The sequence below is a fragment of the Dendroctonus ponderosae genome, unplaced genomic scaffold (genome assembly GCF_020466585.1).
Source record: "Dendroctonus ponderosae isolate FM_Combo_2020 unplaced genomic scaffold, Dpon_F_20191213v2 Dpon_F_20191213_1, whole genome shotgun sequence".
Lineage (NCBI taxonomy): Eukaryota > Metazoa > Arthropoda > Insecta > Coleoptera > Curculionidae > Dendroctonus > Dendroctonus ponderosae.
Genome location: NW_026017110.1, coordinates 9592556 through 9620226, shown reverse-complemented (window position 1 = coordinate 9620226; position 27671 = coordinate 9592556). Strand labels below are relative to the sequence as shown.

General features: G+C 37.8%; 2 protein-coding genes across 4 annotated transcripts in view; one reads left to right on the top strand and one right to left on the bottom strand.

Moving 5' to 3' along the window:
* Positions 1-6885, top strand: part of LOC109534278 (cholecystokinin receptor) — a 38601-nt gene extending 31716 nt beyond the window's left edge. Inside the window, exons 4-6 of the mRNA XM_048670617.1 lie at positions 5791-5988; positions 6045-6218; positions 6284-6885. Of these exons, the coding sequence (XP_048526574.1) occupies positions 5791-5988; positions 6045-6218; positions 6284-6828 (917 nt within the window). The 3' untranslated portion in view covers positions 6829-6885. The remainder of the gene's footprint in view (positions 1-5790; positions 5989-6044; positions 6219-6283) is intronic.
* Positions 6886-15373: 8488 nt separating this feature from the next.
* On the bottom strand, positions 15374-25246 carry LOC109535447 (tryptophan 2,3-dioxygenase). 3 transcript variants are annotated; one of them, XM_048669088.1, is made up of 9 exons: positions 25073-25244; positions 24862-25019; positions 20163-20293; positions 19908-20099; positions 19686-19853; positions 19063-19255; positions 18900-19004; positions 15882-15975; positions 15374-15739 (listed from the first exon to the last, which is right to left on the bottom strand). In XM_048669088.1, exons 1-9 carry the CDS (start codon positions 25093-25095, stop codon positions 15544-15546), a joined length of 1260 nt encoding a protein of 419 aa, XP_048525045.1. In that variant the 5' UTR covers positions 25096-25244; the 3' UTR covers positions 15374-15543. The 3 variants fall into 3 exon arrangements, with proteins under 3 accessions (XP_048525045.1, XP_048525049.1, XP_048525050.1); XM_048669092.1 differs by having other exon boundaries at positions 19063-19207; XM_048669093.1 differs by lacking the exon at positions 15374-15739 and having other exon boundaries at positions 15885-17504; positions 25073-25246.
* Between the last annotated feature and the right edge of the window lie 2425 nt (positions 25247-27671).

Genomic DNA, 27671 nt, shown 5'->3' with positions numbered 1-27671 from the left:
TTCTTTGACATGGAACAAATGATGCAGAATATGAAACATTCCAAACAAAATTAGTTATTACAACAACAAACAAAATTTACCATAGTTGCTTATTAGTGCTAATGTTCCACCACAAAAAATATGTAGATATGTAAATCATGAACTGAGATCATTTGGGCTGGTTGAACAGTTTTTTTTTAGTCCTAATTGTGATTGAATGAGGTTTAGCCATCCCTCTCAAAACCGAATGTGCAATTTCTTAATCTTAGGCAACACTTAAGTTTAGAATATAAGATTTCTGCCATATACAGATCTGCCATATACAGATTGTTTTTAAACTTCTGTCCTATTCGAAGTTTCAACGGTTCTTTATCAAGAGATTATATATATAAGAGGTTATTTAGTACAATTGGGGACCTGTGACTTTTTTGGAAAAATTGACCCGCATCCTTATGAATTTTGCGTCCAAAAGTCAAAAATCACAAGAGTTTTTTTCCAACTCATCTGATTGCTTTCGACATAAGAAACTCTTTAATATGCATAGGTATATAGACCGGTTGGGTCTTAAACAAAAGAAAAACCGTCGGGTAAAGATCCTAAGCGTTCAAAACCCGCTTAATTTAAAGTTGAGCCCGATTAAAAAACAGCTTTGGTTCTAAAATTAGCAAATGTTTGCCTTGAAGGTAACTGATTTAAAAAAAGTTTCCTAAGTGACTCAGCTACGGAAACAATCTCGGTGCCCCTCGAAGGATTATTGAAACATTGTTTCAATTTGAAGAAAATCGGTCACAAAAGCGAAACTAACGGAAACACGTGCAACGATCCGAGTGTGCCGTGATGAAACTCTGAGATTAACCGATAACTGCGATAGATCACGAAAGAAGGGCATCTCATGGCACGCTAGTGCTGCCACACAAATAAGCAAATTGAGTGTGCAGCAGTGTGATAGTTAAGTTGTGCTTTGAACGAATGTTGAATCAAGTGAAAAACCTCATTTATCAATAATCTGCACACTCTGGCGCTTCTTTCGTTTTCTCAGTGCAGAAAACTTTCGACAAACTTTTGTCCCAGGAGAACGCAGGTGGAAAAGCTGAGATTTCCAGACAATTTAAAGTTCAATGCATCAGTGCGTGCAAAAACGCGAAAAGCGGCGCCACTTCCAATGGAAAATATTATATGTGTAAACTAAAACTGTCTAAATAGAATACAGAAAGTAAGTATAAACTAACTAAAATAATTTCAACTTTTTCAGAAACCTCGGAGCTTTTTCGGTTTGGAGTTAAATCATTCAAGGTGGTTAAAATTAGTTTATTTGCCAATGGTTTTCCAAGTGTTTCAAGTACAATTTTCGATACCTTTATGGGGTTTCTTTGCAAGTGTTAATGATAAAAACACCTACTTACACTGCTTTTTTGATAATGACTGACTCTATAAAAGTGTCGGGAAAGACACCCAAGGATTCTAGGACGTTAACAAGAAATCGCGAATTTGCTATTTGTACTAGAAGCTGATCAAGCTGTAGAGGTTTCATTGAATGGGCTAAACAATTTTCAGGTGGCTCATTCAAATACTGCTACGCAAAGTGTTATTCATCCGAAATAGGCAAATCTGATCGAGCATCCAGTTAATCTGGATGGCGCCGCTTCGTGCTGATGTTTTTGGACGGATTTAGTGAGGTGAAATAATACGAATTCGATGCGTGCTTGAAATTATGGAAAATTCCTGCAAATATCTCCTGATAGATCGACATGTTACCTAAGTCTGTTTATATTGAGAAGAATGTGGCAGGGATTGAAAGCGAAGGGGAACAGTGGCATGCTATGACTTCTTAATATTTCTAGACATTGTATAACTCCAATTTTCAGACTTTTTAGGTCTTCAATTTTAGAACGTGGATTTTAATTCGATAAAATCAAAAATAACCAACTGACTACAACGTAAATCCGGATGAGTTTCACTTGAAAACAACTACCCCTTGATTATTATCTTATACGGGTCATCTCTCGCTGGCAAAGCGGCATTTGAACGAATTGGGACAAATTCGTGCAGCTAAACGTTTTTTTTTATTTCCTCTTGTTGATAAATCTCGACAAGAGCCAGAAGACAAAAAGCATCCATAAATTCCTCGACTCCAGTCGTTAAGATTTGCCCGAGATTATTCGGAAATATTATCGATTATCCATGATTTCTTCCACGTGGAGGAAATTAAACTATCGCTGCCGGATTACAAAGCGATCTTCTATGTATCTCGACCGAAACTGTTCGGAAAGTGGAGTAGATGCGGAAGGGCAATTGCCCTTAAGTTCACTTGCCAAACTCACATAGAAAGTTCAAATCGATTCCATTTTAGAAAAAGTAATATCAGTAGCGACTATTGCATTTTTTTAATTACTTTCGGAGACGATTTATTTGATCGTCAAAATTCTGGCTGACTTTTGTGAAAAACTCACGTTTATAGGAAGTTTCGATGATTTTTTCAGTTACTAAGGCGGTTGGTAACGACGAGTTTTTCAAAAATTCATTAAGGAAAAACCAAAACCTACTGAATACGGCCCATACCATTATTTGAAAAGAAAAATCGGCTGCTTTAAGTGAGGAAAAACTCACTTGAATCTGAAATTTCCAGTTACTAAGGGGAAGCGATTGGCCGTTGGTACAGATAGACGTATTTAAAAAAAATTGTCATGGAAAAACTAAAAATGTATCAAGTCTGCCTAGAGTATCACGTATCACTCGAAAAGGAAAATCTGCGGCTTTAAGTGAGGAAAACCTCAATTTATTAGGAAATTTCTGCGAGTTTTCATGATTTTGTCAGAATTTCTAAATCGAATCGATTGATCGTTGGACAACACGGATTTTTCAAAAATTGATCAAGGAAAAACAAAAAATTCCTGAATGCGGCCCATAACATGACTTGAAAGAGAAAATCGGCTGCTTTCAATGAGGAAAAATTCACTCATAAGAAATTTCTAGGAGTTTTCAGGATTTTTTTAGATATCCAGTAGTTTCCAGAATATTTCCTGTTACTAAGAGGAAGCGATTGACCGTTGGTATAGATAGACGGATTTTAAAAAAATTGTCATGGAAAAGACAAAAATGTATCAGACCTGCCCACAGTATCACTCGAAGGGCAAAATCTGCGGATTTAAATGAGGAAAACATCACTTTAATAAGAATTTTCTAGGAGTAATATCCACTAAATCGCGATTGCTCGTTGGATTCACACACACACGAACACGGATTAATTCCGCTACACGGATTCATAAAAAATTCGTCAAGAAAAAAACAAAAATTTTTGAATGCGACACATGACATAACTCGAAAAAAATCGGCTTCTCTCAGTGAGGTGAAACCCACTTTGATAGGGATTTTTTGAGAATTTTCATTATTTTTTCAGTTACTAAGACGAGGCAATTGGCCGTGGGCAAACACAAATTTTTCAAAAATTTGACAAGAAAGCGCCCAAAATCGCACACCCCGACTCATAATATCACTGGAAAGAGAAAATACGCTGCTTTAAGGGTGGAAAAACACATTTTAATAGGAAATTGGTTGTTCGGCTTTAACGATGAAAATTCGCATTTTTATGGTGGTATCGGATTAATCAACAATTTCTCCGATGTTTTTAGACACAAAATTGAGAAATTTGAGGACAAGGTGTTGTAATTATCGTCCAAATTATCGTATTTGTAAACGTAAAAAGTAATTGAAATTTACATAAGATTTGAAACAAATGTGTAGGTAAATATACCCGTTTCTTTATGCAAAACTGCCTGAACGCGTTGATCTCTTCTTTTCTGTAGAGGCTTGTGTGCAAAATTTGTATTCGTACGTAATTCAAAATTAGGTAAATTAGTACCGCTGAAATGGACAAAGAAACTGACCACGAATCTCTACAATAAATTAGGATATTGATTGAACCAACTTTACAATTTGCATAACGATTAAACGGCCCTAATTTGGAAAACCAGATTTAAACGAAATGTACTAAATCGCATTGATTTGTTTGGTGTGGATTAGCCGCGCTGTGATTGATGGGCTTAGTTCAGGCAGGTGAGCTACATAAATATAAGCGCTTTTATGTAGTGCTGGCTGGCCATATGCGGTGCCAGTTGTTTAGACAAAACCAGCTCAAGCCGCAGGATAATCGTCGACCGCACTATTCAATTTATAGTCTTTGTCCTAAATAATTAGTCAACCGAAATCTCCAACTGGCTGGAAAAGGACGCGTTTTACCGTGAGCAAAATTTAATTGAAAATGTAGCAAAACTCATTACTGCAGGAAAAACTTTCCTAAACAGTCGCGCCAAGAGAATAATGGCTGCAATTTGCCTGCCACTGCATCATCCCACACTGCTCAAAGTGCATCCTTGACCTGCAGGAATTTGCAAAACCGCCACAATGTTCACGCTTTGGAAGGGTCGGTAAAGGATGCAAAAGACCCGCGACCTACATTGAGTGGCAGTGAGGACAGGCACGTTTACATTTCACACTCATTGTGCAGTTTAAGAATCGACTGGAGAGACAGGAGTTCAAAATAGGTAAACTGTACAGTTGAGTATCTCAATAGCGTTTTGAGTGCTGGGACGTAGTGTTTTAGCGATTTAATTGAAAAATCCTCCAACCGAAAAATTACCATCAGTTTGCCGCTGCAAAACCAACAAACTCGCATTTTAATATTCACGCCACCCTTGCATTTTCCGACCGTCACAGATCAAAGACACCGTCTGATTGTCTGCAAACTCGCAAAATCCCCCCTAATAATCAAGTTTAAACGACGCCCGATAATACCAAAGAAACTCTTGTTGTCGTTGTACTGTAAAATTCGATAAACTTCAATGCCCTATGGAGTGCGGAGTGCTCTCCTCCACCCCAAATTCGCAAACTTTAATTTATCATTTAATTCGATTAGAGCCAGACGAGCGGATGAAAATTGTAGCTTTTTGTGGCTGCCAGGTTGCGGATTCCGGCAAAAACACAACATTATTCGAAGGGATCGAGGTGCAATATACCTTAGGTTTCTGGCTTTCTTCCAAAGCTCCCTCAAAAATGCTGCCTATTAAACCCAAAAAATAAACCCCCTTTCTAATCAGTGCAGCTTCAAATGTTTGATTCTCAAGTTTAACTATGCAGTCTGATGCCACTATAGCTGTGAGACAATGTCGATTTCTTCATTATCGCAGCCCAAGGCTTTATTTACATATTTTACTATTTTATTATTTTTTAGTTGCAAAGTCGACTCAACCATGACACTGCTTTTTTGAAGGTGTCTCAACTCCAATTTGAGCCACAGAATTTGTTTGGCAACCCTTGGATAGAGAGTTGAAAATTCTATTCAGTCATAAAAACATGAGTGAGGAAATTGGAGTAGTTTTGACCCAGAAAACGAAATTTGATTATCAGTCACTTAGGTGCAAGATTTTGCCAAAATTTTATGTTGTCCATCCTGTTTTTGCGCACTTTTCAGAAGCAGAATCAGCAAGAACGCTAATTTTTACATCAGTCGAGAGAGAACCAAATGGCCTTTTTAAAAAATGACCCATCGATAAGAAAATGTTGGCACTTTTCTCCAAAAGTCTCAATTTCAAGAAGTTTTAAATTTGCGTGTTTGTTTTTCGAGTTGCAAAATCGACTCAAACATGACGCTGTTTTTTCCAAAGTTTCTCAATCCCCACTTGAGCTGCAGAATCCGTTTTGGCATCGTTCGATAGAGAATTGAAAATTCGATTCAATCATAACAATATGACTGAGGAAATTCGAGCAGTTTTAATCCAGAAAGCAAAATTTGAATATCATGCATGGATGTTTCAGCCTGTTTGGTGGCGGTAAGCGCTTGGACGCTAGTGGCAATCTCAGTTGAACGCTACTATGCCATCTGCCATCCTCTGCGCTCTCTGGCCTGGCAAACGCTCAGCCATGCCTACAAAACTATCCTGGGAATCTGGATTTGCAGCTTCATCTGCATGCTCCCGATCGCGTTCCTCAGCGAGCTGAAACCCACCATCAAAGGCAAGAATGCGTCAAAATTGAATCGGGTGCTTCAGGATTAATTTTGCGCTTTCCAGGCAACCGCAAATGCAGGGAGAACTGGGCATCGTTGGAGTACGAGAAGGCTTTCAATCTGGTGCTGGACATCGTGCTGATGGTGTTTCCTCTGCTTGTGTTGGCCGCTACCTACTCCTTGATCATCCGTACTCTGTGGAAGGGCATTAAAACCGAAAGGGCTTCACGTTCCACTGGTAAATGAACTACCAGGTTGCACCCGAACCTTGTTGGATTGTAACCCAACCAGCTGCAATTTCAGGCTCCACAATGGAGATCTACGTGAACTTGCAGATGAACTCGAGGACCAGTTGGAGAATCAAGAACAAAACGAACATGAGCAGGCAGCAATCGAACTGGACCACTCTCCGTAACTGGTCGGACGAATCCAACTCCCCCGTCGGCTCCAACAGCTCCAAGAGGCTGGTGAGCGGATTGCGGCGCACCAATGCGGAACGCAGCCTCTGCAACAAGAAGCGCGTCATCAAGATGTTGTGCGTGGTTGTTCTGGAATTCTTCGTCTGCTGGTCGCCGCTCTACACCGTCAATACCATCGTCCTCTTCACTGGTCAATATGTGTACGACACAATCGGCTACACTGGGATCAGCCTGTTGCAACTGCTAGCTTACACGTCCAGCTGCTGCAATCCCATCACCTACTGCTTCATGAACGGCGGCTTTCGTAAAAGCTTCTTGAAGCTGTTCAGCTGCTTCAAACGCTCCAGATACAGAGCCAACTTTCGCATGGAGGGCAGCGACTGCCAAGTGGACTTGAAGTACAGTAACCAGCGGTGCTCGGAGAATTAACTGTTCACGTTGACTGTTACAAATTGGTGTTTTAAATAAAGTCGATGTATTTTGCAAGTTTGGCTTAAGCCCGATTGCTCGGAGTGCGCCATTAATGGATTCACTTTCGCGTTAAACTAAATCCGCCAGTGTAGTCTTGGGCACGTCTCTCTATAGCTAATTAACCAAAAATGATCGAATTTACATAATAATGTAACCTAGAGCCGGGCGTTTGTAAATAAAATCACTCGGAAGTGCCCTCTTATCCAAACACCCGCGTTCACTCAAAAAAATGAGCAAACCGAAGTGGCAGCACCTCAACAACATCACCGATACGATCTTCCAGTAAAATGTGATTTCTAGCAGTGGTTCATAAATATTTTGCTTATGTTGAGTGCGCTTTGTTTTCACGCGACATCGCAGACTATTTGAGGTATGTATTAAAGTTTTGTGGTACCTAGAATTATATGGCCCCTTATGCCGACTATTCTTATAAATTAAGACGTAGCATCGTTTCTGCTAGGATTAGGATAATTTACCTATAAAAGAAGCCTCAGCAGAACCGAGAATTCAGTGATTAGATGTTTGGTCAGAAGTTATAAGAATTCAATTTAAAGTCAGTCTACAGTTAGGTTCGGTCACAATTTAAATCCATATTAAACAGTTGTTTTAATTTTGAAATAAAGCTAAGTTTCAAATTAATCAATAAAATTCTAGTAAGAATGAACACTGGAATGCATTTTGTGGTTCTATAACATAAGTTTCTGATATTGAAATCTAAGATTGACTACTTCTAAACACTCAAATACTAAAATACTTTAAGTATATGGAACTTGTTACAATTTTGGAATATTCCATATTAGATCATTCTTCGTTTTTTTTTAGTTTTTTGGCAAAAAAAAAAACCTTAAGCGCTTTCTGATAACATTACCCACAAATTCATCATCAATTTATTTTTGCAAAAAATACTATGGATGGTAAAAAATGGAGAAAAGAAGACAAGGTTTGTGTATTCGGTAATAAATAATTAAGAGATGCAACACTAGTCCAGGCTGCTGAACGAAAACTGTTGGAAGAGCAATTCGCAGATCTTCTTCTGATGGCAAAAAATAATGCAGATTTTCAACAATTTTTCAAACATACTGTGCATAAGTGCTGCAGGAAAATGGTTGGATTTCTTGCTGAGGCTGCATAAGGACAGATTTTTTTTAAGAAAGTCAACTGGGGCGTTCTTCCAAATAGAGCCAACGATTTTAATGAAAAAAAAAAACGTGAAGCACTATTTTTATATTTTGGAGGCAGAATTTGAAAAACACGAATATGCTGCTGATAGAGGATTCAACGTGGATGAGACCGACCCATTCGAAGTCCAATATGTTATTGAACTTAGAGGAGCTTTTGCGGGGATTTCATTTTTGCTTCCTGCTCTTCTAAAGACAATTTCTGCGCAATCAGTTAAGGCGTCGACACGGGGGTTTCAGCACCCGATAACAAAAGCCTCACGTTACATCTTGTGGAAATTTGGTTTCGTTCAAAGTGCTGCCTCCATTAGAATAAATTTTCAAAATTCGGGGATTTTTTGGGCGGTTTTTCATTTTTACTTCAAACATTTCTAAATACGATTTTCTAGTAATCAGTTGAGATTTCGGAATATGTGCATCAGGACTGGATAACGAAAGAATCAGTTTAGTTGTGGTGTAAATTTATTTAAATCAAAGGCAGTGCTGCCATTAGAAGAAATTTTCAAACTTCGGAGATTTTTTGCGCGGTTTATCTTTTTTGCATCATACATTTCTATAAACGATTTCTGAGTATTCAGTTGAGATATTGAAATAAGGGCTCAAGGAATCGATAACGAAAGATTAGACTTAGTAGTGGTGTAAACTGGGTTCCATTCAAGACGCTGATGCTATTGGAATTAATTTTCAAACTTTGGAGATTTTTTGCACGGTTTTACATTTTTTCATCATACATTTCTAAAGACCATTTCTAGGAAGTCGGTTGAGATATCGGAATCAGTTTTTCAGAACTTAATAGTGAACGATTCAGTTTACTTGAATTGTGTAAATTTGGTGTCATGCAAACTTCGGAAATCTTTTGCGCTGTTTTTATTTTTTACATCATACATTTTTCAAGACGATTTCTGAGCAATTAATTGAGGTATCGAAATAAGGGTTTCAGTGCTGGATAGCAAAAGATTCACTGTAGTGGTGGTCTAAATTTGTTTCCGCGCAAAGCACTCATTCCATTAGAATGAATTTTAAAACTTCGGAGATTTCTTGGGCGGGTGTTTTTTAATCATACAACTTGAGGTAAAAATTTGGTTCCATTCAAGGAATTCAAGGTGTCAGCAGAATGCATTTTTATGGTGTTTTTGTTCAGGTTTTTAATTTTACATCAGACACTTCTAAAGATGATTTTGYAGAAATTACTTGACATTTCGGAGTAAGAGTTCCAGGACTCGATAACCAAGGATTCGGATTACTTGTGAGGTGAATTTGGTTCGTTTCAAGGCACTGCTATCATTGGAATACATTTTCAAACTTTCAAGCTGTTTTGCGCGGTTTTTCATTTGGCATCATACATTTCTACAACGATTTCTAGGAAGTCGGTTGAAATATCGAAGTGGGGATTTCAGAACTGGATAGCGAAAGATTAAGTTTACTTGAGCTGTGTAAAGTTGGTCCCATTGAAGGCACAGGTATCTTTAGAATTAATTTCTAAACGTTGGAGTGATTTTGCCATTTTTTTCAGTTTTACATCATACAGTTCAAAATACTATTTCTGAGCAACCAGTTGAGTTTATAAATATAAGGGTGTTTACTTGATCGCAAAAACTTGGTTCTACATATCTTGAAAATTTGGTTCAAATTCAAGGTGCTGGTCTGATCAGAATTAATTTTTAAATTTTGGAATCTTTGTGCCCGGTTTCTCATTTTTACGCCATACACTTCTAGAGACGATTGCTGAGCAATTAGTGGAGATATCGAAATAAGGGTTTCAGTGATGGATCGCGAAAGATTCACTGTACTTGTGGTCTAAATTTGTTTGCGCTCAAAGCCTTGCTTCCCTTAGAATGAATTTTTAAACTTCGGCGATTTTTTGCACGGTTGTTTTTTTTACTCATACAATTATAAAGACGATTTCTAGAAAATCTGTTGAGATATCCGAATGGCGGTTTCAGAACTGGATAGCAGTGTCGTAGCAAGCTTAATTCGCGCCCGGGGCACAATACCTTTTTAGCANCCCTCATTCAAATTAATTCAACCCATAAATTTTTTGTTTTGCGGGCAATTTGGCGCCCCTTTGTGGGTGGCGCCCGGGGCACGATGCACCCCCTTGCCCACCCCTCGCTACGCCTCTGCCGGAGAGAGCAAGAAATGTGTTACTTGGGGTAAAAACTTTGTTCCATTCAAGAAATTGGTGCCATCAGAATGAATTTTTAAACTTCGCAGTGTTTCTGTTCAGGTTTTTATTTTTACATCAGACACTTCTAAAGATGATTTCTCAGCATTTACTTGAGATTTCGGAGTCGAAGTTCCAGGAATCGATAACCAAGGATTCGATTTACATATCAGAATGATGAATCGAAGCGGTTTTTTATGTTTACGTATAACAGAGGTACAGAGATAAAGAAAGTCTGTTCTTTTGCAAAGGCACACATTTTCGGCGCTACAATAATGCACAAAAAATGTTGGTGCATTTTTCCGCCAATTTTTTAATTTTTCAATTACGAACCGAACCAATGCTTCACTGCGATTAGTTGATTCCGCCTCATCCAAAAATCGTGTGATTATTAAGAGTCATCAGATGCCGAAAATGTGTAAAAGCCTTGGAACTACTGCCGAATTCACCGCAAAATTTAGTTTTTTGAAAAGCTCCTCTCTTTGCAACGATTGCACTGGTTTTGGGATTTCAGATCCATATTTCAAATACAATCCATGCCATACGAGAAGTTTGCAAAGGCGCTAGAACTACAGGCGGAAAATCTGTTTGTTGAATTTACGCGGAAGAGTTCGTTATTTCGAACCTTTCACACTCTTCACCCAAGAATAAACCCAATTAAGAGCAGATATTAAAATGTTCGAAAAGCGAGCAAAGCAGAGATTTCAAGCTTTCAGACGCAGCTCCAGATTCTACAATTTCAGATTTCAGATACCGGAATTTTTTGAAGTTTTTCTCTTCAGAACAATCTTAATCAAAGGCTGACGTTAAAATTAAAATAAAAAAACGGAAAAACCGTAGAATTCGAGCCTTCAGAATCGGCTTTCAGATGGCGAAAGTTGTTAAAAGCGATGGAACTACTGTTGAATTTTATCGAAGACGTTGGCGATTTTCAAATTTCAAAAAAGCAAAGATATCGTGGATTTGAGGATGTCAGACGCTACTACCGGATGTCCGAAGTTTGTAAAATCGTTGAAACTATGGCCGAATCCTACGGAAAACTTAATTTTTTGAGAGCCTCCACGTTCTTCTCTTTGAAGCGGTCCAAATAAAGCGATGATTTCAATTCAAATTACAGCTAACTGCAGAAATAATAGATGCGATCCATGTCATTCCACAGGTTTGTAAAAGCGCTGAAACTACAGACCGAAAAATATCGGCAAAATTCGTTTGTTGCAACCCCTTTCACTCTTCCTTTCAGAAGAAGACCAAAGTTCAATTTGGAAATATAAACCGCGAAAAAAAGCGTAGTTTGCGGGCGTTCAGACACAGCTTACCGATACCGAAAGTTTGCAAAAGCGTTAGAACTACGATCGAATTTCACAGCAGAAGTTCATATTTTTTAAACCGTCCACGTTCTGCAACTGGTAACGATTGGAATAAAGCGATGAATGCCAAATTACAAAAAGCGAATAATTTTTAGATTTTGGTCTTTCCAATGCGGCTTTCAAATGATAAAAAATTGTAAAAGCCCTGAAACTCCAGGTAATTAATATAGGAAAAGTTTGTTTTTGAAAACGTCGACACCCTTCATCAGTTTTTTAAATTAATAAACAAATCAAAAAAGTGTATATTTCAGACGATCAGATACAGCTTTCGAATGCCGGAAGTTTGTAAAAGCGCAAGAACCACGAGCGAATGGTCTCGGAAAAGTTTCCGAATCCAAACCCTCTGCACTCTTCCCTTCAAAACAAGCCTAATCAAAGGGGAATTTTGAAATATTAAAAAACTGAAAAAGAACGTAGATTTCAGGCTTTTAAGTGCAACTGCCAGACGCCGGAAGTTTGTAAAAGCGCTGGCTACTGGCACCAAGGACCCGGACCGAAACGAAATAACTGTTCCGTTCTGGTTTCGGTCCAAGGAAAAATTTTAAATTTAGGTTCCGTTACTGTTCCGGTTTAGAAAATAATTTCCAATTCGGTTCCGTTCCGGTTCCGGTTTTTTTTCGATTCATTTCGGTTCCAAAATCTATATATAACAACGAACGAGGACAAAGATACTCTAATTAGGAATCTCACTATCTTTTTCCTTGCTTGTTGTATTATACAAGATAAAAGATGCGCAAACGATCCACTGCTTCATACGGTACTTCGGCTGGTTGTATGGTCGGGGGTAGGAGGGTAGGAGAACTAGCAACGCCACACAAGGATTGAAATTCAGGTAACATTAAATGGAACAACATTGTAATAAAGACTGAAAAGTGATTTGTCAATGAATTTTCTGACTTTAGCGCTTTTCTCTTCTTTCCGTTTTCACTCAGGTCCACAACTTCGTCAATTCCTCTTCTTTCACTCTTATTTCCTTTTAAACATTGTTCTTCCTGGTTCATGTCTTCACCATCTTTTGAGGAGTTGCTTTTGTCCAACATTTCAATTTCAAATGTTACTTTGTTGGTGATCGAAAAATTAAAATAATTCAACTTAAAAAAGAATTTTAAAAATAGCGTATACACGTATGGTTATTCTTTTCGATTGAAAAGTCGGTTGGTCCTAACAAATAATTGTTCCTCTAAAATTCAAACGTTACAAGCAGAACCGAAAAAACACCGAAACAGTATGCTAATATCAAATCGGTTCCGTTCCAGTTTTGGGTCCATATCGGTTCCGGTCCGGGTTCCTGTCTGGCACTACAACCCTCCACACTCTTCCCTTCAGAAGAATCCTAATCTAAGGTCGATTTTGATGTAAAAAAACGAATAAAAGTGTGGATTTCGAGTGATCACACGTAGCTTACAAATTCCGGGTATTGGTAAAACCGTTAGAACGTTTTACACACACGTCAACGTTATTTTGCTGCAACAAAAAAAAATATAGATTTTTGCCTTTCAGCAGCGTCAAAGCTTATAGACGTTGGACCTTCGGTCGAATTTCACCGGGGAAGTTCGTTTCTTGAAACCTTCCACGTTCTTCACTGAGCAACAATCCAAATAAATCGACAATTTTCAAATTACGTAAATGCGACAAAATCATGGATTTTGGAATGTCAAGAGCAGCTCTCGGAATGATACTGGAAAAGTTCGTTTTTTAAAACCCTCCACATTATTCCCTCCAGTACGACCTCAATTAAACGCCGACTTTTAAAAAACAGATATCGGAGATTTCGAGTTCTCAAACGCTGCTTTCGCATGCCGGAAGTTTGGAAAAGGGTTGGAACTACGGCCTAACTGCACTGGTGAAGATTATTTTTTGCAATTATCCACTTTTCTTCTCTTCAGAACATTGCTAATCAACTCCCGACGTTCAAATTAAAAGAAACACATCAAAAAACCGGTGAATTCGAGCTTCCAGCTTCTGGTTTCAGATGACATAAGTTTGTCAAAGCGTTGGAACTACGATCGATTTTTATCGCAGAAGTTCATTTCTTGAAACCTTCCACGTTCTTGACCTGAGAACGAGAAAAATAAATAGACGATTTTCAAATTCAAAGCGAAGAAATCATGGAGCTTTCAGATGCTGCAAGTTTGTAAAAGCGCAGAAACCACAAGCGAATGCTCCCAGAAAATCACAGTCTTGTGTATGAGCGCAGCAAGAAGTTTGGTTTCACCATTCTAACCCTCTCCACAAAAAATGCCAATAGTCGATTGAAAAGGGGTGCTAGCGGATGTATTCAAATCCACGTTTTTATTCGACGGTCCGAGTATTTCATTTGAAAAGTGAAAAAATGGCAAACCGTGCAACATTTTGCGCATATATTATTTGTGAAATCGAATCAAAGAACAGTCACGCACTTTATCTGGAAAGCTGGGTCTAAAAAAACAGGAGTAGTTTCTCCAAATCGTCATGTTTTTGCAGATAGCGATGTCCGTTGACGGCAGTGGAAAACACTTCCGCCAACATTGAAGATGCAAGGGATTTATTGGACCCGAGAACATTTTACTAGTGCTAACCTTCAAGGCAAAGAGAAAGAGCGCCTGGAAAGGCTGTAAGAAAGCGGTCATTCAAGATTCCTTCTCAGAGTCAGGATCTGTTAATTTCAAAGACCATGTGTTGTCATATGTAATGTTTGATGTTAATAAATTTTTCTAACTATCTATCAATCTTCTCAGGATACTGGCAGGAAGGATCTTGGAACAGACAGACCACAGGAAAATAATGCTTCCTGTTTCTATTGCAAAGAAATTTTTTTCGGTGGGTGATAGGAAAGGGAAAAAGTGGATTGAACGCATTCTGTTTTAAGAGTGGTGCCATATCGACTGTTCGGGATCTGAAGCTGATACCATTTTCATTTATGAGTTTGTTTTGCCAACGCATGTGTCTATAAAGTATCAAAACTTTTCAATGTTTCAAAGCCTCAGGATCCTAAACTAAAAAGTTTATTTTTGTTTTTCTCTTTCTAAGAAGTCAAAAACAATATGGCATTCCATTTATGGCCCATTTCTTGAACCGGAAGATAATGAAACAACAATTTTTTGCTCCGTCCAAAGTCGTTAAACATTTTGTCTAATATCCACTATGGAGCTTTTACCAGGCCCTTCTCTTCCCGATATTAACCGCCTTAATCAAATCCCTGACGAATTCTCTCACACGCTCACACCTCTTAAACTAATTGAAACATCTCGACCCAATTACGGTCCATTATTGCACTGAACGGGCACGTCTTCGTTCGAAATTTCCAATATTTCAGAATCAACACGTAACATAAGAGGCGATTTATTACCACGGTTCACAAAGCGGGCAATTTTCCCGGAAAGTTTACTACGAATCTAATTTGGACGAATGTCCCAGTAGAATGTGTAAAAAAAATCAGGACGGCGAACTTTTATCAGCCTCTTTGCTTGATTAAATCCGAACCTTGAACGACATCAGAAATGGATTTTTAGATGAATCAAAAACTGCTTTGCCGGCTAGTTTTCGTGTGCTACACATGTGCCCCAATCTCATATCAGCAAGACGGCAACAAACGAAATAAAGCTCGGATTTGCTGATTTATGGCAGCAGGAATTTCATTACTGTATGCAAGAACAACAATAAGAAACGAAAAGGATTTGTGGTTGAAAAATACCGAAAACTGGAGTTTCAGTGGCATCGAGTATGTATCTGCACGTTCCAGATTTGATCCAGAATAATTTAAGTCAGGACAACGGGAAGATTTTGGGAATTGGCAATTAATCAAAACCGCGGAATAAATGCGCTTGACCTCTTTGACCAAACGAATCAAATATATTCCATTAATAACAGCTGAATGCGGTGTAAGAAAGCTACGTGTCCTCGAAAGCGTCTTCAATGTTTTCTGGTAAAAGTGCCCCGTTCTTAAACTGGAAATCAGATCAGTAGGACGAGCCGAAAACCGCTATCATACGATGTCCTCTTCAAAGCCATTCTCTTCAATTTCCAGGCCAGTTTTCCCGTTTTCCTGCACGTCGTTTGTCCCGCCATTCCTCCAAAGGCAAAGCTTGCTGCGCATATCCGCAGTTAAATGCGGAATGTGGCTGCGAGGTATCAGAAAAGTCGACAAGTTGAACAGGTCGACAAAGACTTTATAACGGTCGCTGAAATTGATAATAAGCTCTAATGAAAACCCAGCTCAGACTTAAGTGGAAAAGTTTTACTTAGAAAATTATTAAAAAGCGCTTAGAGCGCTCTGATGGATTTTCGAGTGGCTTACTGGTGGCAACGTAAAATCTCAATTACCTCAAAGTGGAGCGCAAATACTGATATCCAGAAGAACCGCCGGTACCCAGCTGGGACGAACCAATCATCCTCTGCACCATTAGCACGTGGTTATCTACACAAAGAAAATACACTCGCATCTAATCTTCATCCTCTGTCAAGACACAAATCTGCCAGTTGCTATTGTACTTGCACTCGTTACGAAATTATTAGTTTTTGTTGAACTCTACTGCCAGTTATACGGGTTCTTTAAACTAACGCAAAGTTCAAAAACTTCCGAAAAATCAGCCGATGTTCAGTTTTTAATTAAATTTTTCCCAGTTGTCAAGAAAGCCTTTATTTTGTAGATGCTACAATTGCAAGTTCCCTTTTCAACTAGGTTGCAAGTTATAATTTTTTGTTTAATTGCACTACAAATTACGCGGTTTTTTTAAATTAACGTCAAGTTGAAAAGCTGATGAAAAATCAGTGGACTATCGGAATTTAATGATATTTCGTCCAGGCTTAGACCGGAGCTATATCTTCACCCTGTTGAAATATCAAGTTGTTCGTCGAACTCGTTTGGGAGTTGGATGGATTTTTTGGATAGATGCACTACAAGTTAAGCGGTTATTTTTGAAAAATCAATGGAAGATTGGTATTCAACCAAATTCTACTCGGATTTAGGAAAAACCATTCGCTTTATTGTGTCGAAAATTTAATTTTATTAACGGTTTGACAGTGGCGAAGCTTCAAGTTGCTACTTCACCTGGTTTGTAAGTTATGATTTTTTATTAGACTGCACTATAAACAACGCGTTTTCTTGAAATTCACGTCAAGTTCGAAAGCTGCGAAAAAATCAGTGGAGAGTCGAAATTCAAAGGCATTCGTTCGAATATTATACAAAACTTTAGAATTCTAGATCTCCTTGACTGTGTCAAATCTCCAAGTTGCTACTCCAACTCTTTTGAGAGCTATCACTTTTTGTTTAACTGCACTACATACAAATTATGCGGTTACTTTAAATTAACGCCCAGTTCAAATACTTTTGAAAAATCAATGGAGAATCGGCATTCAATAAAATATGACTTGATTTAAAGCCAAATCTTTTTTGTTCATCGTGCCAAAGCTAAAGTTGTCACTCCATCTGGTTTGGATGTTATAATTTTTTGTTTAACTGCACCACAAGCCATTGGGTTTCCTAAACTTAACGCCAAGTTTAAAATCTTCTGTAACCTCAGCCAAAGATCCCCATTCAATAAAGTTTAGTGCAATTTTACACAAAATAATCGTCTTTATTGTCCCGAAACTTCAAGTTGCTACTCCTAGCGCTTTGAGCGTTCTGATTGTTTAGTACACTGCAGTATAAGTTATACGGTTTTTTGAAATTCACGTGGAGTTCAAAAGCTTTTGAAAAATCAGTGGAAGATTGGCATTCGCAACTTCAACAACTTCTACAAAAATCAGTTGGGGGTTTTCATTCAATCAGATTTTGTCCAGTTTTATACAAATCCTTTAAACTTTAAGTAACAACTCCAATTGGTTTGGGGGTTATCGTTGCTTGCTTAACTGCACTGCAACCCATGCGGATTGGTGAAAGTCAGGTCAAGTTTAACAGCTTCTTAAAAATCAGTTGAGGATCCAAATTTAGCAGTTCATAAACTTCTGAAAAATCAATGGAAAATCGGCATTCAATAAAATATCAGTTGATTTAAAATCCTTGTCATCAGTTGATTTTTAAAAAATTCAAGATATTTTTGTTCATCGTGCCAAAGCTACAAGTTGCCTCTCCATCTGGTTTGGAAGTTATTATTTTTTGTTTAACTACACAAGCCATGCAGTTACTTAAAATTAACGCCAAGTTCAAAATATTCTGCAACCTCAGCCAAAGATCCCCATTCAATGCATTTCGTGGAATTTTAGACACAATAATCGTCTTTATTGTCCCGAAACTTCAAGTTGCTACTCCTAGTGATTTGAGCGTTGTGATTGTTTAGTAAACTGCAGTACAAGTTATGCGGTTTCTTGAAATTCGCGTGAAGTTCAAAAGCTTTTGAGAAATCAGTGGCATTCAACAAAATTTTACTCGGATTTAGCAAAAACACTTGGCTATATTGTGTCGAGAATTTAATTTGCTTTTCCAACTTGTTTGGAAGTTATTATTTTTTGTTTACCTCTACTACAAGCTACGCGGTTTCTTAAAATTAACGTCGAGTTCAAAAGGTTCTCAAAAATCAGTAGAGAATCGGCATTCAATGAGATTTCCACATGGTTTTAGAGAAACCCTGTCTCTTGACCGTGTCGAAAACTTGAAGTTGCGACTCCAACTGGTTTGTTGGTTATGGTTTCTTGTTTAGCTGCCCGTAAAAGCACGCAGTTTCATAAAATTTACGTCAAACTGAAAATCTCCTGAAAATCAGTCGAGGTTCGTCATTTAACGAAAGTTCACTCAATTTTTAAGACAGTATTTCTCTTCATCGTGCAGAAACTTCAGGTTTGCTAGCCCAACTGGTTTAGGAGTTACAATTTTTTGATTAACCGTACTATATGTTATGCGGTTTCTTCAAATTCACGTTAAGTTCAAACACTATTGAAAAATTGAAATGTTTGCGGTTTTTAATAAAATTTTGTATGGCTTTGCGTAAACTCTTTCGGTCGTCGGCGTCAAAGGTAAAATCGCGTCGACACGGCAAAACCCCGATGTAGCTAATTTCGTATTAAAAACCGGCCGCGGTAAACCCAAACTAAATCCAAGTCTGTTCCAAGGTGCAAACTGAATTACAAAAATTTCCATTTTTGCCCGCCTAATTACGGAAACTGAAAAACGTTTCCTGAAGTCGACCGGTTCCAAACGCTTAGCGAGGGCGCAAAAATTTGGCCATTGTGCCCGCTGCAGTCTCGATTCGATTATATAAGCGACGCCAACTGCATAAACTCGCAATATCGACATTGGGATTCAGTTTTTCGCACATTTCAACGAGTTTTCCCATCAAATAAATTCCCATCGTCCCTCATTCCTGTTATTCCGCTTAATTTAAAAATTGCATTTTCAACACTTACATCTCCATTTCGTAATGAGACAGTCGATGTCCATGAGCAGGTTGAGAATCTGATGAGGCTGACTGAACCGTGGCTCGTCCCGGTAGAACGTTATGAGGATGGCTCCTAAATGACCAAAAACAACCCTTAAAAAGAAAATATTTGGGCAACTAATGCAATTTACCTTGCAGAGCTTGATGGGAAAAGCGTCGTTCGCCGCGATTCAACAGAGCCTCATGGATCTCGGAGCGAAAAATCGACTCATACACCTCGCGACGTTTCTCCAAATCGTTCAGTCGGTATTGTTTTACAGCCTCCACAGGCTCACTCTGGAAACGCAGCTTAGTTAACACGAATGGGCACTGAACGTTTAACTTCTGCAAAAAATCTACCTGGCAAATGGGTCTAGACGGGCGGCTATTGAATTTTATGTCTTAATCCAAAAATACAAATTACACCTCTAAAGGGCTGTTGTGTCCTAGTTGGGATCGCAACAGATACCCACGCGATTACAGTTAAAGATCAGTTTTTGCGACGCATAACTTGGAGTTTGGAGATATTTATTTAATCAAGAGCACAGCCAGCAATTATTGTTTTGCCTGGAACACTGAAATTTGCCCAGACGAATGGTACAGTTCATACTCATAAGGCCATGTCGTCCGAGAATTAAGCATAAAAATGTAGCTTGATTTTGTCGATTATTCTAAGGCCTTCGATTTGGTAAAATGGCCAAAGATATAGAAAATTCTCGAAAAAATGGGGGTCCTTGAGCACTTCTCAGTAAAATGTATAAAAAAAGAGACTCACCAAAGCAATCTGTTTCTGCTCCTCTAGCAAATCGTTGACGGATTTCTCGTACTTTCCCCAGAAGTTAAAGCCGGTCGCTTCCAATCCAGGCGTTCGTTCCAGCCAACGTTCCACCAACAGGGCCAAAGACGGCTGGCTCTCCGATAGCTCGATTTTACGCAGCGCCTCCTGCAAATTCCCAAAGTTTTCCATTCATCCAACTCAAAGTTGAAATGCTCGCACCTCGTCACCGCCGAACACTTTCGTGTAGTTGTTGTTGTACTTGACGCGCAAATCGGCCCTAACGCCCAATTTGTTCTCCAGAAGACGGAACTGGAGGCTCTGAAAGCCGGAAGCGGGTCGCAAGTAGTTGCGAAAGTCCATAAAATCCAGCGGAGTCATTGTTTCCAGGATCATCACTTGATCAACCAAAACCTGGACGTTTCAAGCAAGCTCAGTTCGTTTCATCAGTGTTTAACGTAGGTTCGCCAGTTTTACCTTTAAGATCAGGACTATTCGGTTGAGCCGTTTCAGGATCTCCAAGGTTTGCGTTTCCTCCAAAACTTCGCTGAAAATGTTCCGGACGGAGTCCAGCTCGAAGATTATCTGCTTGAACCACAACTCGTAAGCTGGAATGGATTAGACAAAATCACATATTGGGGACGCTCGGTACAAGGTGTCTTCGTCAGATGCTCAGATTTTTCAACTCTGAAGTTGCCGCTCTCTGAGTTAACGAGTTATAAACTCATCCGTTTCCAAGAGTTTTCCAAATAAATGATTCCCAACTTTCTCTTTTTCAGTTCGGGAAATTAATAATATTTTTGGGAAAAGTCGCAGAAGTAATTATTATGGTTTTGTCCATAATTCTAAGCTGCAAAAAGTTTTCCAAAAATGTCTGCAAAACAATGAAGGAGGCGAGTGTTTCAAAAAAATGTATCTTATAATTTTTCACAGAAAATAACTAAAGGTTATCAGTATTTTAAATACATAAAACTAAAAAATAATGCGATTTTTGCGTCGAAAGAATTACTTAATAGAAAATTTAAAGGAACTTTAAAAATCTACAGAGCGATGATGGCGGCGAATTTTCCAAATAATTTTTTGTAAACTTTTGCTCTCTGGTCGTTTTTTCATGATAATCCTAATTAGTTTCGGTAAAAAACTGAATAAAATTATTTGGTTTTTGTGCCAAATTCGAATTGAAATGGGTTTTCTAAAGTTCCCTGCAAACAGATGAATGAGGCTAATTTTCTGGTAAAATCAATTTTGTCATTTTTGGCTCCAACAACCCCTTATTGTCAGAAAAGAAGAAAATTATCAGAAAACAAGGGTTTTTTTGCGTTTTTGATTAAAAACCTTCAGTTTTGTGATCGGTTTTGGAGAAAACCTCAATGGTTTTCGAGAAAAAACTGTAGGAATTTATTTTCGTTTTTGTCCCGAATTCGACGCTGAAAAAAGATTTTGTAAAATTTTTACAAAGCTATAAATTTATCTTGTAATTTTTCGCGTGAAAGACCTTCAGATCGTCAGTATTTTTAAGTGAAACTCTACAAAATAGAGCCTTTTTTGAGTAGGAAGTAAAGCAAAAAAAATTCAGCAAAAACTAAAACACCACATTTTTTTAACAAACTCGTACAGCCTTCAGAGGTATTGAGGTGACGAGACTTCCAAATAATCTGTTATAAACTTCCACTTATTCTGTTCGATTTTTAATTCTTATTTGATCTTTGTTCCGAATTCGAAGATGGAAAGGGATTTCTAAACTTTTTACAAAGTAGCGAAGGATAGGAATCGAAATTTTTTTCATAATTTTTCGCGGAAAATGCCTTAAGATTTTCAGAATTTTTAAGTGAAATTTTAGAAAATTGAGCATTTAGGAATTAGGAATAATTAAAAATATTACTAATAAATGGCCTTTAAAATAAATCCAAAAACAAGTAAAAACGTCGCCAACTTTTCACCAGCAACGGAACTGAGTTACTGCGCCGATGCGTTGGGTTGGCGCATCAAGCCAACCCAAAGCAGCGCAAAGAAGCATAGCACTGCGCCAACTCCTAAAAATTCACTGAGTTACCCAGGCCTAACATCAAGTAATTTTTTTTAATGGAACACTATATATATATTTTTATACAGAAATAAATACAGCGTGTATGTAAAATGTCTGCACAACATCTTACTACAGATTCCTCGGGTGAAAACCTGATGATTTAACCCAAATTGTCTAATACAAAAGTGAAGGGTTTTCGAAATACGCCCTGTATTTTGAAGTCAAAGTTAAGATTTAAAAATTGGAAAAAAATTGTTCGTAATGCTACAAGGGAATACAAAGTTTTACCGGTGAAAAATTTGATGATGGATCAATTCCAAGAAAACAATAATTTTTCTAAAAAAAATTATGTGGTCCGATGATTGCTGATTTACTACTGCTGACATTTTCAGCATAAAAAACACCAGATTTTCGGCCCATGGAAACCAAGAAGGTTTTTACTACTTCAGCTTATTGTTTATTATAGGGTGAGCCAATAGCAAGTTGCTATCTGGTTTGTGTTAAAAGTTACGATTTTTTAAAGAATATCCTGCAAGTAGGTCAAAATGCTCATTTTAGTCATTCATTTAGGAGATTGGCAAAAGTCAGGATTTCGTGCGATTAGAATTAAATTTTCCGTATCTTTAACATCAAGTGTCTTCCATAGGGCGCGCCAAATTACAATTATCAAATCGTTACGCTTTCTGCATTTCAAGTTGCGATTTAAAAAAAAAGAACCTGCAGTTGAGCGTAAAATTTGGCTCTTTATTTACAGAATTAGGAAAAATGAGGATTTTATGCGATTAGGCTGCAATTTTCAGCATCTTTAACCTCAAGTCTCTTCTATAAGGTGAGCGAATGAGAAGTTAAGATTTTTTTAAGAAGAACCTGCAATTAGGTCAAAATGCTCATTTTTAGTCATTCATGTACGGGATTGGCAAATGTCAGGATTTCGTGGGATTAGAATGAAATTTCCCGTAGCTTTAACTTCAAGTGTCTTCGATGGAGCGCGCCAATTTCAAATTGTTACGCTCTCTGCATTTTAAGTTGCGATTTTTTTTAAAAAGAACAAGCAGTTGAACGTAAATTTTGGTTCTTCAATTACAGAATTATAAAAAATCTATATTTTATGAGATTAGGCTGCAATTTTTAGCATCTTTATTATCAAGTGTGTTCTATACGATGAGCGAATTTCAAACTGCTACCCTCTCTGTATTGGACGTTCCAAAATTTTAAAGAATAACCTGCTGTTGGGGGTAAATGTAAGTTTTTAGTTCTTCAGTTGCAGCATTGGCCAAAGTCAGGATTTCCTTGCATTAGGTTGAAATATTAAATATCGTTAATTATGCAATAAAAATTGTTACGCGCGATGTATTGGAAGAGGCGAATTTTTCAAAAAGAACTTGCAGTTGAGTGTAAATGTTCATTTTTGGGGCTTCAGCTAAAGGATTGACAAAAGTCAGAATTTTATCCAATTAGAGTGAAAATTTCACTATCTTTAACTTGAAGTGTCTTCTATATGGTGAGAAAATTGCAAATTCCCACGCGCTTTGTTTTGGAAGTTACAAATTTTTTTAAAGAAGAACCTGTAGTTGATTATAAATGTTCAATTTTCGCCCTTTATTCACAAGATTATAAAAAATCGGCATTTCCAACGATTAGTGTAGAATTTTTCGGAATGCGGCCTCAGGTGTTATATACAGGGGGAGCGAATTGCAACTTGCTAGATGGGTTGTATCGAAAGTTATGCATTTTTAAGAAAAACCTAACAGGATTGACAAAAGTCAGGATTTTATGGGATTACAGTAAAATTTCCCGTATGTTTATCTTTAAGTGTCCTCTTTATGGTGAGCCAACTTCAAATTGCAACTTTCTCTGCATTTTGCATTACGAATGTTTAAAAGAAGAACCTGCAATTGGGCGTAAAATGTTCATTTCTGACTCTTCATTTACAGGATTAGCAAAAGTCAGAATTGTATTGGATTAGGTTGAAATTTTCAACATGTTTAACCTAGAGTGTCTTCTGCACAGTGAGCGAATTTCAAACTGCAACGCGCTTTCTATTGGAACTTGTGAATTAAAAAAAAACTGTAGTTGAGTGTAAAAGTTCATTTTTTTGTCATTTTATGGCTTTCATGCGATTAGAGTGCAATTTTTCATATCTTTGACTTCAACTGCTTTCTATACGGTGAGTAAATTTCAAATGGCTATGTCCTCTTTACTGGAAAGTGCGAATGATTTAAGGAGAACTTGCAGTTGAGCGTAAATGTTCATTTCCGAGGCCTTCATTCACGGAATTAGCAAAAAGTAAGCAAAAAAATCCTATCGATCTGTCTAAAAATGCATAGAATGATCCATTAAAAACGGACTTTACGTCAAAAGTTTTCATTCACTGCTTTCATATTTTAATTTCTGATTCGGAAAATCTGCAATAATAAAGTAAACCTATGAGCAAACGCCCTGTACAGTATGTCCTACAAACTGTCCGCTTTTGTCGGGAGTAAATTACTTAAGTGGATTAGGCCTTGCTTTTGTGGCTTTCGTGAGGAGTTGTTTTATTTTACTTTTACAGCCTGGCAAATGCTACAGTAAGTTTGCATTCGGTGGCGGAATTAAAGCTGTTTTTGAAATGAAAGGTGTAAAAAATATATTGATTATACATAGATGAAGAAAAATAATTGAGCTCGAATCAGTAATAATTTTCCCGGAAAATTTGGCCAGTATAATCGGAACGATTAATCCGCAAGTTTTCTTAGCTGCTTCTCGCAGTTGTAAAGTTCCGTGAGTGCACTAAAACAACTTCTTGGGAATCTCACTTTCATCCAATCTGTCTAGAAAGTTTTAATGCCGGTGAAAAGCAATGCGGAATTTAAAATAGGGCCGATTAAACCCCGTCGAAACTGCATAATTCTGACCACAAAAACCTCTGAGATTAATGACTCAAGAGCAAATGGTGTAAGTTTGCTTAAACAGCCAATTCGTCTTCAGAGAGTAAAATAAATTGAAATATACAGCTAATCCAACAAGGAGGTACTTGACCTCACATATAAGCCAATTTGAATTAGGGCAAGAATTGAACTTTTTCTAGAAAACATTTTTGTTTAGTTGAACGTTATCGTTTTTGTTGCTCAAGAACTAGACAAAGTTCAAATCTCACTGTCCAATAAATACCTTGATGAGTGATAATGAATAGATGCTCATCATGCACTGGAGCGTTGTCGCTCTCACTGAGCAGCCTTTGAGCGCCCAGGATCTTATCCAACATCAGGTACTCCCCATAGAGCATTCCGGCCTCTTCGCCCAGTTGGTCTCCATCCAGAGCTCCATCGCTGAAATAAAACCAAATTAATCTTGAAATACTAGGCTGGACACTTGAACTCACTTGCGTCTATAAGGACAGGCCATATTCGCAAATATTTTACAAAACCGCGCTTCTTGGCTGAATGGAAGTGCTCTTTACTATGGCATTCAAACACGGAACTGGAAATCTCCCTGCTCAATTACTGGCCAATCAATCGACCGCAAATAGTCGGTTACAAGGAAAAATATCGCATATATGTGAAAACGTATCGGGTCACTGTATTTTGATAGTGATTGAGGAAGGCGGGGTAACTCAAGGCTGCACAGAAGCGTAATATTGAATAAGAAATATGTTTAAGATGTAGACTTGAGATGCGGACATATGCGTACAAGATTGCTTTCCCATCCCCTATTTAAGTCGATGTTATTTCACGATATTGCAAAAGTCTTAGATTGGGCTATCAATACGGTTGTTGTTAATTTGTTGAAATTGTTTCTGATCTTGCGTCCCAAAGAATCTAACGCAACATTAGCCAAATTCTCGCTATTGCAAATACCTCCACTTTCGTCACATCACTAATGTTTATCGCCAATTTATTTAAAATAAATGGAATTTAGTTTAATGAATTCATTAAAATTGGGAGAACTGTTGCGCAATATTAACGTCAATTATCTTCTATAATGCGACAATTTCAAATCCCTATCCGATCTGCAATGAATGTTATGAATTTTTAAAGAAGGATCTGCAATTGAGGGTAAATATTTATTTTTCGGCCCATCACTTACAGGATCAGCAAAAGTCAGCATTTTATGCGATTTGGGTGGAATTTTTCAAACTTTTAGCGTTGATTATGCAATAAGCATCTTCTATAGGCTGAGCGAATTTCAAATTGCTACGCGTTTTGTATTGGTAGTCGCAAATTTCTTACGGTAAACCTGCAGTTGAGTGTAATTTTCATTTTTGGCCCTTCATTTACAGGGTTGGATAAAGTCAGCAATTTATGCGATTAGAGTGAAATTGTCTGCATGTTTAAGTTCAAATGTCCTCTATAAGGTAAGCGCATTTGGAATTGCCACGCGGGTTGTGCTAAAAGTTGCAAATTTTTTAAGAAGAAGCTGCAGTTGAGTGTAAATGTTCATTGTTGGCTCATCATTTACAGGGTTGAATAAAGTCAGGGTTTTATGCGATTAGAGTGAAATTTTCTGTATATTTCACATCAACTATTGCCAATACCATGAGCAAATTCCAAATTGCTACGCCCTTTGTATTGGAAGTTGACATTTTTTTAAGAACCTACAGTTGAGTAAATGTTCATTTTTAGCTCTTCATTAGCAGGATTGGCTAAAGCCAGAATTTTATGCGATTACAGTGAAATTTTCTGCATAATTGACTACAAGTGTCTTATATACGGTTAGCAAATTTTAAAGTGCTGGGCGCTTTGGATTGAAAGCTGCGAATTTTTCTAGACGAACCCGCCGTTGAATGTAAACGTTTATTTTTGGCCCTTCATTTGCAGGATTAGGAAAAGTCCGAATTTCATCAGATTAGACTGAAATTTTCAGTGTATTTAGCTTCAAGTATCGTCAATCTATGCGACGAGCAAATTGCAAGTCGCTCCTTAGTTTGTGTCGAAAGTTATCCGTTTTTTAAGATGAACCTACATTTGAAAGTAAGTGCTCATTTTCGACCCTTCAAATACATGGTTGGCCAAATGGAGCATTTTCTTCGATTAAAATTTAATTTTCTGGATTTTTAAATTCGACTGTCTTCTATGCGGTCAGCAAATTACAAATTGCTCCTCGCTTTCTATTAGAAATTGCGAATTTTTCAAGAACCTCCAGTTGAATGTAAATGTTCATTTCGGCCCTTCAATTTCAGGATAAGAAAACTCCCCATTTGCTAAGATTAGAGGAGCATTTTTGAGATTTGTAGCTTCAAGTGTATAGTATAAGGTGAGCGTTAATATGCTACCTGGTTTGCATTGAAAGCTATATTTTTTTAAGAAAAACATGCAATTGCATGCAGCACAAGATTGAAAAAATCAGCATTTTATAGGATGAATGGTAATTTTCCCTATCTGTAGCCTGAGGTGTTTTCTATAGGGTGAGGGAGTTTCAAGTTAGTCCCCTCTCTGTATAGAAAGTTACGAATTTTGTTAAATTAAGTTTGGTAAATTTCGGCGTTGTTCATCACTAATTGTTTTTCTTTCGACATAACCGGGAGCACCAAACAAGCACCTAGTTAAAGGGGCGAAATTACAAAACTCCCTCATCGAACAGCCAGAGCCATCTGTTATTACTCTTTGCCGAAATAATAATCAGGGATTGCAGGAAAAGAACGGCACAGGACTCCTTATCAGGCCTCCTTACCAGGCGTCCTGTCCCGTGTCTCTCTCCTTTACTTCTCGTCCTTGTTTCTGCGTATCGTTTGTCAAACGATTCTTAAAAAAGACTGTGAAAAATAGTGTGTAGTCTGTGACATGCCCTGGGCACTCTCACTTAAAAACCTAACCGAGAACGACTGATTTCATAGTCGCCAGAGGCGCTACAGGCGATAAAGAGCTACAGATTAAACCATGAAATAACCCACTGTAGGAAACTATTCTGTGGATGAATGCGATAACGCAAGTCAAATGTCAAATAAATCTTCCCCATTGTTGTTTATGGGTTTGTCATGGACA